Below are 12,317 nucleotides of genomic sequence, written 5' to 3' on the forward strand. Positions count from 1 at the left end.
CTTTATTTTAGTAAGTCACAGTTTTCTCTGTGGTTGGCCTGCTGAAATAGTACCACATACAGTGCACTAACTGTATTAGGGTTATTTATGCATAGATGTGTTATAAAGTCTGATGTGAATTCAAATTAATTATAGGTCTCTTTTTTCATTGACTGGGGCTGTTTTTGTTTTTTGCAGGTAATTCTTTCAGAAACAGCCAACAGGATGTTCCTTGCTGAGAGTGGAAGGAAAATTTTGTCAGCTTTAATTGTGAAAGCACGAAAGGTAAACTTGTTTTGTCACATTTTTTATGGTTGTTATTTCTATTCAACTGAAGATTAAATATGTTTAAAATTTTAATAGAACAAAAAGTTTTGTAGATGGTTGCAAAGGTGCATAGATTAAAAATAAGTAACTCAAACAGCGTTGATTTCTACTTGGGTTGAGTTATTTTCTTTCTGTGAAGTCCACACAGTTTTGACCAAGTTGTTTCTCATAAGTCATTTCCAATGTGCCATAAAGACTTGAATATCATGGTGAGAATCATCATTAGATCTGCTACTACAGCTATTATTGTCATTATTATTAACACATTCTCTCTGACCTCTCTCAATCCTGTTCATTAAGAGGATTCTAGGAACCCTCATGAGATTGAATAGGGCAGAAGCAATAATAAAAGCTTCGTTAAGATTGTAAGGAACCATTTTCTTTATGCAAGGTGTATCCAGATGATAAGGGAAAAAAAAAAAAATCAGGCCTTCTTTGGATCCATTTACACACTCCTGGTTTTCACACCCAGTTCCATTGAACCTTAATTTGTTCATTTGTATAATAGGGAGAGTTATATTTATGTTACCCTGTCTCAGAGGATCATTATGATGATTAAATAAATAACAAATGGGAAAGCAAATTAGAAAATAAAGTGCTAAATAAGTGGAAGGTGATAGTAACTATTTGCAATTTCAGTGTAAATCTTATGTTGCTTTCTTGGCTTCCCATGGCAGTTAAGCCTGGTGATGTGAACTGTAGTTCTCCGAAAGGAACAGAACTGAATCTAAAGCATCACATATTGTCTGTCTGTTGTAACCAATTTTCATCTTAAGGACCAATTCAAATAACAAAAAAAACCAAACCCACCTCCATCAAGTCCATTCTGACTCATAGTGACCCTTTAGGGTTTCCAAGGCTATAAATCTCTATGGAAGCAGACTGCTACACCTTTCTCTCACAGAGCTGTGGGTGGTTTCAAACCACCAGCCTTTTGGTTAGCAGTTGATTGCTTTAACCATTGTGCCACCAGGGCTTATACATATTTGTATAAGCTTATACATATTTGTCATAAGCAGTGTGCTTATGGCATTTTGCTAACATTGTTAATTTTGGCTTCTGTAAAATATTGGAACAACAGAATATTAATCCAAATGAATTTGGCATACCTTGAGATGTATTTTAATTCAGTTACCTAATAGAATTAAGATCCAAGAAACTTACTTGAAGAGTAACTTATTTACTTTATAGGCCTAAACCTTGTTATAAATTGAGTTTAAAATTAAAATATATTTTCTTCTGCAGAATCCAAAGAAGTTTGAAGACGTTTTTGATGAAATGATCTATTTTTTAGAGCAGACTGATCACTGGGATAGTACTGAAATGGAACTTGCTGCTAGAGGGGTAAGTTCAAAATTGTTATAATATTTATTTTCCTTAATTATTTGCATATAACATTTACATGAGTAGAGGCCATTTTTACCTTGTCCTTATTAAATGACAGTAAAACCAATAATGTGGTGTTAAGGTAACATATATCTTCTGGCAGACTCACAAACAGTAGCAACTGCAGTCTATACATTGGAATTCCAGTTGAAAAAAACTGTTTTTTTGGAAAAAGCCTTCCTTTTCTCCCTGCTTCTTTCTATCCAAAAGTCATTGGTCAGGCCCCAGCAGAGTGGTAGTGGTGGCCTGTGGAAGGTATTGAATAGGAATAACATAGGAAGATCAACAGACATTAAAGAAACATGTAATGAAGATTTAATATTTGCTAAATACCTTGTTTTTTAAATACCTTGTTGGAGCCCTGGTGGCACAATGTTTAAGAGGTTGGCTGCTAACCAAAAGGCTGGCAGTTCGAATCCACTAGCCACTCCTTGGAAACACTATGGGGCAATTCTGCTGTGTGCTATAGGGTCGCTATGAATCAATGGCAGTGGGTTTGGTTTTTTTTGTTTGTTTTGGTTTTAAGTACCTTGTTAAGTTCCTTGTTATGTTCCTTAAGGATCTCATAAGCTAGTAGGGAATCAGTTTCCTCAGTGGACAGATACATTACATTGTAATAATGCAGGTAATGTAGGTTTATGCATGAGGTACAAAGGGACCACAATGAAGGGAGCTGTTAAGTCTTTTAGGAAAAGTCTTTTAAGGCTTCATAGAAGACATAATGATTGAACTGGCTTTTGAAAGTGGAGTAATAGTTGGCAATGTAGGCATTTACAAGGGGTGAGAAGGCATTCTAGGCAGAGAAAACAGGAGGTTCAAAGACACGGAGGCATGATCTTCTCTTGTCCAGCATTCCCTCACTTGGGGAATGGAATCACATCCAGCCAGCAGGCCAGAAACCTAGGGCTCACCCTTCACACCTCCCTGGGCTTCATCCGCTTTATCATATCCACCTCTAAGTTTTGTCAGTTTGAACTAAATATCTTTGGATGTTTTCCTATTCCTGCTATCCCCATCGTGGCCTAAGCAGCTGTAGTCTTTCCCCTGGACTATCTCAGTAGTCTTTGTATTTTCAGCCTACTGCCCCACTCCCTGGATTCACTCTTTCCCCTTCCATTCCGTACTCTACATTGCTGCCAGAATGATCTTTAAAAGCTACAAATCTGATCATCTCTCTCTCCCCGCCCGCTGATCCTCAGTCCCCAAATACTGTGAGGATAGAAACCAAAATCCTTAACATGAGCCATAAAACCTTGCAGGATCTGGCCTTCTTCCTTTTCCTTAGCCACAGAGAGCTGCAGCACACTTTCAGTTTCTTTGATTTCAACACCCTGTGTTCTTTCTTAAAGTCTTTGACAGGTATTTCCTCTACCTGGGATGCCTCGCTCCCTCAAGAAAGCCCTCTCTGACATCCAGGCTGGATCAGAATCTTCATCATAAGCTCTCATAGCACCATGTACTTTTTCCCTTATTGTGCTTATCACAGTTTGTGATTGCATATTTGCAGAATTATTTTGTCCCTATCTGTTTTCCTTACTAGACTGTAAGCTCTGCTCTGCTTATTATAGAAGACTGAGAACCTAGTACAGCACATGAGAGAACAAGAGGTTTTATAATCTGGTGGGATAGGTTGGTAGATATACTCATAACTAAATAACAAAGCAGAATGAGCATTATGGATGTTATAACAGAAATATGAACAAAGGACCCCAGAACAGATAGGAGCCAGAGATTAATTTCACCTGAAGGAATTTAGGAAGGAGTAGGCACTGTGTGAAGTATAGTTTCTGGTGATGATGGGTTTTGGTATTTGTCTCTCCTCTCCCTGTTTTTTTGCAGTAATGTAATCTCTTGACTCAACTAAAAAAAACCCTGCAGTTTTGAAGGATAAAGCCCTGACTCAAACTTTATTTCAGCTCTATATAAAAATTATTTGTTTAACTCTTATAATTTATTGCAGGTGAAAAATCTAAATTTTTATGATGTTGTTCTGGATTTTATATTAATGGATTCCTTTGAAGATTTAGAAAACCCACCCACGTCCATACAGAATGTAGTAAATAATCGCTGGCTAAACTCCTCCTTCAAAGAAACCGTAAGTGGTGGTTTACCTTTCTCAACCATTTAAGTTTGATGAAAAGTGGTCAGAACTGGGAAGGTTATACATCTGCCTGTAGAATGACTAGTGTGGAAACAGAGTTCACCCTTGGATGTTAGGATTAGATGTGTGTGGTATAACCCCTTCACGTGAACTTCTCCTCATTTGCCCTTTCATCAGTCCCAGCCTTAACCTGGAGGACTCAGTATTTCTTCAGGTCTCAAAAGAAACTCAGGCTTCAGACTAGCTCAGGCTTAACAAAAAATTGTTAGTAAAGCAGAATGATTAAATGGAAATATAAAAGTTACAGTAAAAAATGAGAATATACATATTTTAAGAGGAAAATTTGGAGACTCAAGCTCCCAAATACTATTAAAGATTAGTGGAGAAAAAATAGACATGTGCAAAAATAAAACAGGTTTAAACTATATTCTATACTTTGAATGTTTTCAGTTTCTGTTCTATTTGTTACTCAAATCTCTTTTGATATTGCTTTTTATGAGCATTAAGCATCTACCTGTAAGTAGGTAGGATGGATATCATGTTTCAAGTTTGAGTGCCTTTTAAAAAATGCTCCAGTAGATTATTTCACAATTATTTTGGAACTTCCTGACTATTAAATTTTAAAGCATTGCTAATAAATTCATGTTTTCCTTACTTATTAGGACTTTTTAATCATAAAAGCTATGTTTTCCATTTTCATAACTGACTTGACAAAGTGACCTTGGCTGAAGTGGGTCATGCCGGAGTAGGATGAGATTTCTTCAGGAGCCACTGTGTGCTTTTGTCCCTGTCATTATGGTTATATGTTTTTAGTTCTTTATTTGAATGAAACTGTTTAGTTCTTCCCAAAATTCGTTCCAGTGGTACTGTTTTGAAGAAAAAATACTACTTATTTTGTCTTCGTTGTTACACATAAAATATTTATTTGGATATGTACCTCTGTGTACATACATTTTCACTTTTTTCCTTAGGAGCAGAGTTTTAATTACCAAGCTCCTTGGTACCAGGGCTTAACCTTTTTCTTTAGTGGCTTTGTATTTAATTTTAAAATTTATAAAAATGAAACTCTTTTTCATTAATATTTACAAACAATATAAGGAACCTGGACTAGTTCTTATTAGTAGTTAATGTTTTGAGCTTTTTAAGGCTATAAATTTTGAATTTCTAATAAAAATCACTGTTTTCTAAAAGTAAAAGCTTATATAATTGTAAATTTAAATCTTGCTTTTCTCTTCTGCATATGTAGGCTGTGGCTTCAAGTTGTTGGTCAGTACTGAAACAGAAAAGGCAGCAGATGAAGGTAAAACTCATTATGCCCTAGACTGTATTGTTAATTGGAAAGTCTTGTCAAAGAAATATGAATCAGTTCACATGTGGCGATGGCAGCTGATAAGAAGACTGTCACTCAAGCTAGATGAATGACTTAATGGTGCTGGGTTGGCATCTCCGTTTTTGACTGCCTTCTTCATTTTCCTTACCTGCCTGTACAGTTCAGTACAGCAAGTATTAGGCATGCATGAGATTTCCACTAAGTGGGAGAGGAGAATTTAAGGTTGGAAGCACTTCTAATAGATTTTTTTTTATTGTGCTTTAGGTGAAAGTTTACAGCTCAAGTTAATTTCTCATACAAAAATTTATACATATATTGTTATGTGACACTAGTTGCAATCCCTATAATGTGACAGCATACTCCCCCTTCCACCCCGGGTTTCTTGTGTCCACCCAACCAGCTCTTGTCTCTTCTTGCCTTTTCAGGAGCCACCCATTTGGTCTCGTGTATCTGCTTGAACTAAGAAGCACTCTTCACGAGTATTATTTTGTATTTTTATAGTTGAGTCTAATCTATTTCTGAAGAGTGGGCTTCAGGAATGGTTTTTATGTTTGTTATTTTTTTTTCTTCCAGTTATTGATACTAAGATTTTAAAAAATGGTTTAATATAGTGGAATCAAATCGAGAAATAATGATTTGATTCTAGTCGCTGCATTATTCAATTTAGAGCCTATACCAAAAACAAAAAAAAGTTTCAAAGTTCACCCCGTGTCCAAGCTCCATGCCTCTATCCCCTCTCACCCACTAACACTGCTGTCAGCGTACTACTTTACATATTCTGGAGTGAGACTGCCTGGGTCCAGATCCCTTCTCTGCCACTTGGGCAAGATGCCTCTGTGCCTCATTTCCCTCATCTCTATAAAAAGAATAGTAATAGTACCTACCTCATAGGGTTTTTTGAGAATTAAATGATTGATACACGTGAAGTGCTTTGATTTGATATGTGTAAAGTTTTAGAAAAGTGTTTGGCGTAGTACACTATGCAAGTGTTAGCTATTATTATAATTATTCTTTTCCCAGTGGCCTATAGTACTTCCTGTTGTTTATTTTATCATATCCATATCTCTCAATCTGACACTATAACTTTGAGACAAGCGCAGTGTTTCCAGAGCATAGTCTTCACAGAATCTTGAGCAGCTCCTTGTTAATAATAATTCCAGAGACTCTGTGCCTCAATAGTTCTTGTTATAAATTATTTCAGAAAGTCTATATTTTAAACTAGCTCCCTAAATGATTATTATACACTCTAATGGTTAAGAACCACTGGTATAGGTTTTAGGGAACAAACTTTGGAGACTTGTAGACTTAATTTTGATTCTCACCCTACCAAACATGATTGTGGACAAGTTACTGAGCGTCATCTGACCTTCGGTTTTCTCATATGCCAGATGGAGTTAATTCCTACATCACAGGTCTGCTGTAAGGATGAAATGAGATATCAAAATCAAGTGTAATAAATGGTAGTTGCTTATAATGATAATAATAAAAACATTATTATTATATCTCACTTTATTTCCTACATCTTAACATAAATCTTGTGCCTCAGGTTAGTCTTTCTGTATATACAGATATCATATATGTCTCACATCTTGGAGAGTTTTTTTCTATACCTGGAATGCCATACTCCATCCTCCGTACTTAAATAAATCTTACTGACTGTTGAGCTCAGCTCACATTTTTCCTTGGTGAAGCTTGTCTCTTCTATTCAGTCCACGCTAACTTCTGTCTCCTCTGAACTCCTAATATACTTAGAGTCTATAAAGACTTTATAATTTTAATATATGCAGAACATCTCTTAAACTAGAATAACCTCAGTGCATCCCTGGTAACTTTTGGGCCTTCACTAACTAGCTGTGTGTGATGTAGGGTAGGTTACTTAACCCCTCTGAAGTCTTACTTTTTACATGCATAAAATTATATTAACATGACCTACTTTTACAGGAATGTTTTATTAAATTTTATGTGGACATAGCACATTGTCTGGAATATAATGGGTACTCATTAAATGGTAACTGCTGCTGTTATATATTTGTTAAATTAAGGTTTAGAAGATTGTTTTTGGAGACTGTGAAATAGAAAACAACTCCTGCAAGAGACAGAAGCTAAACGTATAGTTATCCTCAGTCGATGCTGTATGACGAGTCCTGCAGGATAAGTTATTTAACAAAAGAAATTCAGAAAATCATTAATAAACTTAGAGAATTTCATAAAACACAGTTGTATATAACACTGTTTTACAAGAAGAGGGAATTATACAATTAAATGCTTAAATAATATCTGGTTTCTTAACTGAAGATTAGGATTCTAGTAAGAATAACTGTGTACTTAATCATTTAAAAATCATTTTAGTCTTTTTCAGTTAAATGATTGAACAGGGCTTTTTAATAACTGAAACTATGGTATCTTATTAATCCTAAAAATTATATTGCTAAGGTGCACTGTAATATTCTTGGCTTTGCTTGGTTACAACACTGATATGATTGTTTTTTTGTAAAGTATTTTTAAGAGGTGAAAAACGCCTTTTAAGAAATAATGCTTCTCCGCATATTTGAAACTATTGGCTAGGCTATTGAAATCTACATAAAACATTTAGCAACTCTAAAAGTTATGTGGAAGTTTATTAACTTTCTCAACAGACTGGCTCTTCATTGACTGTTTGGTCTACCCTCAAAAAAGAGCTGGCCACATGACAGCTAGCAATTTCAATTTCTCTACTAGAGAAAGCAAATGCAAGGTAAAAATAACTTGATTCTCTTTTACTTCCCAACAGATCCCAGATGGATTTTTTGCCCATTTTTATGCCATTTGTGAGCACATCAGCCCTGTGCTAGCCTGGGGCTTTTTGGGGCCTAGAAATTCTCTTTATGATTTATGTTGCTTCTTTAAGGTATGTTCAGTCGTTGAATCATTGATCTTATTCTAGGCTAAGAAGAAATTAAGTCTTTGTATTGTTTTTGTAGAAAAAGAAGAATGTTATTTAAAGATAAAGTTATAAAAGTCACATAAATTCAGTGTTGTGTAATGTCAATGGACCAGGACCAATACTCTATAGATTTGAAGCTTTAGCCTGGAGTAGACTCAGCTAGACCATTCACCTTATCAATTCCTTCTGCAATGAATATGTTCTTGGATGGTATTGCCATGTTACAATCAAATTGCTACTTCTTATAGTTTGTTCTTCATGTCCAAGTACTTTTGAAATTTATAACACAAACGTGGTAATTTAGAGATAAATTCTGGTTCAAGGTAATGTGGATGATAAAATCCAAGTTGTGAAAAGCAACCTGGGCATTTAAAGTTGTACCCCAGTGTCGGCAGTTTAAATTGTCCTAATAATTAAGTTATAGTTCATTACAGAACTTCCTGCCTGGCAAAGTGCCAAGAAAAGCCTTGCTCTTTCATAATTTTGGGGTTAAGCTGAATTTCAAGGAACAAATAAAAGTAAATATAATTGAGTATAAATGTGAAAATTTTGGATGTTTGGACAGTTTGGATGTTTTACTTTACCCTTTATTTTTAAAAATTAAATTATTATGTTTATGAGCTGTTTATGTAGCATTCGTGTAAATAGTTTAGGAAGTGTTTATTTGCTGTTATTCAAAACATGTTAATCTTTGACTAGTTGACTTTACCTCCCAAATGGAAGGTATATGTTTTAGCGGAAAAAGTTTGGACTGGAAATCAAGTTTGTCACTAATGAGCAGTCTGAATGTGGACGAGTCATTCTTTGGTCCTCCTTTTCTTCATCTATAAAATGAGGGAACTTTACGGGTTGACTGCTAAGGATACTTCCAGATCCAAAATCCAGTGAACCTATGAAATGTGCATTCTGAGTACTTGGGAACGTTTAGTTTCTGGAGAATAGAAATTAGATATTTCAATTTTCTGCTCTTTGGAATTACTTTTCTTTCCATCATGACATAGCAGCCTGAGAATTAATAGTCACTAAGCATACGTATTTTTTTTTTAAGCATACGTATTAGCATACTGAAATGAAATATCCTTCAATATCCTCCACCAATTTAAAATTTGAGACCAGAAATTATTTTTATCTTTTATGTATAGAAAAACATGCATTTAGGAATTCTTAATTCCTCATTATTGGAAATAGTTTACTGATCTGTCTTAAAGCAGTATCAGTGCTCAGAGGTAACACTGCAAACCTCAGTTACTGTGAAAGAAATAATAATAGCCCCTTACATTTATACAAGGAGCCCTGGTGGAGCAGTGGTTGGGTGCTTAGCCGCTAATGGAAAGGTTGGCAGTTCCAACCCACCAGCCCTCCACAAGAGTGATGTGGCACTCTGCTTCCATAAAGATTACGGCCTTGGAAACCCTATGGGGGCAGTTCTACTCTGTCCTATATGGTCACTATGAGTTCAAATCAACTTTACAGCAATGGGTTTAGTTTGGTTTTTACATTTATAGAGTACATTAAGGATCCACAGTCATTTCTTATACTCTTTTTTGAATCTTTTTCTGAGCTTTGAGTAGTAAACAGGACAGGTAGTATTACCCTTATTTTGCAGAAAAAGAAAATTAGACCCAAAGAAGGTTATTAAATCACGTGCTTAAAGTTCCCTTCTCCATGAGATATGGAAGTCATTTCCGTAGTGCTGGATCTCAGATTGCCTTACTCCTCATTCAGTGCTCGGTACAGTATTAACTCTAGATTGAATATAATTTTGTTGTAATAAATGCCAATTTGTTTTGTGTTCATTTTCTAGAGTCAAGTTGTTTTCTTTCTGAAAGACATTTTTGATTTCGAGAAAGTTCGCTATTCAAGTATAGAGACGGTGACGGAAGACCTCATGCGGCTCCTCAGCCGCCGCACGGAGCTGTTAATGGCCTGTGTCGGCGCAGATGCGCTGAGACATGCAAGTAGCTGTGTGAGTGGTCAAGACCACTTTATGTCCAGCGGGCTGTTGGAAGCCAAAGTGCAATAAGTACCTTAAGAATCATATAATTTGAGTGTGCTATACTTTAAAGTAACTGTTGATTTTGTAACACGTATTTCAAAATCAACAGAATTGGTTAATGTGGACTCAGGGAGAAAAAAAAATCTAGTAAAGAATGAATGGCTGTACTGTACTTAGGCAGAAGTTCTGTCATTGAATCCCTGTGTAGCATATCCAGAGCGGTTTTTTACAATCTGTAGGTAACAATTCAAGTTGTGAAATGTGTATTTCCCAGAAATGTTGCTTGAATTGAAGCCAATACTTGCCAGTTAATTGGTTTGTCTTCTTGAAGCTGTCTGAAATGTCCAATATCATTCACAAAAAGCTTTGTTTTTATGCTTTGTGCCTAGAAAATATATACTTTAGCCAAGACCTTTGTGGCTCACACGCGTAAGAACATATTCCTCCTAGTGTCAACATACTTACCTTTGCCTGAAAATGTGTTTTTGTTGGTAAAGTTAATCATCTGTATAACCAAGTTCAGGCAGTAGCGGCGTTTAATATGTACTGCTTAGAATATTGCTTGTGCATTTGCTTATGTAACTGAATTAAGGAAATTGTGATGGCAGAGTATCATTATGAAACATTTAAATGAGTTAACACTGAGAAGTTTACAAGTTACAGCTTTTAATTAGACTTACTGCAGTTTCCAAAATATATTACTGCTGGGCTTCCAAGTTACAACAGAGAAACTGAAGAACTTTCTTTTATTTTTTTATAGTGCAGTTTTCCCTTGAACGTTGATTGATTGAAAATATAACATTAATTAAGGCAATTAAAATTTTTTCTGTATAGTCTCGAGACTGTCTCCCAGAATGTGATGGTATTATTAGTCTTGGTACAGTAAAATAATTTCTCCTTTCCCCTTCTACAAAACTGAGTTTTCATTACTCCCACAGAGAATTTAGCATCCTGGGAGTTTATCATATTATGACCACATTTTAAAAATATTGATGCTTTGAATCTTAGTATGGTTTTAAAGTGGGTGTTTTTCTCCCTTGAATATAGAACAAAAATATTTTTAATGCTATGGAAGTATATTTCCTGTCCTTGATGATGAATGTACGTATGAAATGTTGTTTATGAGTAAGGTTCTTCTTCAGAGTATATTAGACACTTTGAGAGTTGCATTAATTTTATGTCTAAATCATATACCACTTACTTGGAGTGGCTGATTCAATATATGAATGGATTGGATTTGTTAATTTTGCTCCTGAAGTAGGCTGCATTCCTTTTAGAAGTTAATTACCCAGAAGGATATGAAATAGATTTTTAAAAATACATTTCAGATTAAAGTGCCTAGTTTCTGATTAAGGAATAGAAAATTAACAGTGAAAAAAACAATCTTTTAAGGTTTTAAATAGTTGTATTGCCACATTTATGTAATATTAGTTACAAAACATGAACTTCCAAACTTTTGTTTGCATATGTTTCATAACATGTAGGTTACATCATAAAGCTAATTAATATGAAGTATTGCTCTAAAAGTTTTTGGGTATATAGCTCTTTGACTTTTCTTGCGTATATACTTATTTACTAATTAGCTATTCATAATTCTTATTATTGGTGGAGTATCATTAGATGTACCAAAACTAAAAATTCAATTATGTAATGTTTTACATTTAATTTAGTATTTTTACTTTGTTGTTGAGGTACCGTTGACCTTGAATGATGCATACTCGTACACACACAAGTGCACAAACACATTCCCATTACTACATAGGCAAGACAGTTGTTGCTTATGTTAATTTACTCATTTTTGGGGTAAATGTTTTAAGCTGTGGTTTATAGGCAAAGCTTATAAGCAAACTTCATTTTTCAATTTGAAATCAGTTTTGAAGAATTGCACTATTTAATGATGCTGCTTCTACTTAAGGTAGCACTGGGGAATTTATTTCATTAGATAAGACAAATGGCTTTCCAGAGGTATTATTTTTCCCTTTTACATTTTACCTTTGAAAAAAATTTTGTCTCTATTTAGGAAGTTGATTTGTTAAACTCAGTGCTTGAAGTTTGAATGGTTTCTGGTCAGTTCAGTAGCAATGACTTTAGCAAGATGCTTTCTTTGTGACCTTTGACAAAAGGGACGAGAGTGACCAAATAGGATTTCAGGGCAATAAGTACAGGAAAAACCTCTATTGTAAGAGAAGAAAACTTTAAGTCTCTAAAAAGAGCATTTCTGATAGCAGAAGGATACTTAATACATATATACCAATTTCCATTTGCCTTAAAATTG

At 34.9% G+C, this 12,317-nt stretch overlaps 1 protein-coding gene across 2 annotated transcripts in view; it reads left to right on the plus strand.

Annotated features, from left to right (window-relative positions):
- MIGA1 (mitoguardin 1) overlaps positions 1-11,839 on the plus strand; it is a 109,973-nt gene extending 98,134 nt beyond the window's left edge. For both annotated transcript variants that reach the window (XM_010591174.3, XM_023549459.2), the window contains 6 exons: positions 178-264; positions 1,552-1,650; positions 3,653-3,787; positions 5,040-5,093; positions 7,894-8,010; positions 9,851-11,839. In XM_010591174.3, coding sequence (XP_010589476.1) covers positions 178-264; positions 1,552-1,650; positions 3,653-3,787; positions 5,040-5,093; positions 7,894-8,010; positions 9,851-10,069 — 711 coding nt within the window. In that variant the 3' untranslated portion in view covers positions 10,070-11,839. The remainder of the gene's footprint in view (positions 1-177; positions 265-1,551; positions 1,651-3,652; positions 3,788-5,039; positions 5,094-7,893; positions 8,011-9,850) is intronic.
- Positions 11,840-12,317: the final 478 nt, after the last annotated feature.

This window comes from Loxodonta africana, chromosome 3, assembly GCF_030014295.1.
Source record: "Loxodonta africana isolate mLoxAfr1 chromosome 3, mLoxAfr1.hap2, whole genome shotgun sequence".
Taxonomy (NCBI): domain Eukaryota; kingdom Metazoa; phylum Chordata; class Mammalia; order Proboscidea; family Elephantidae; genus Loxodonta; species Loxodonta africana.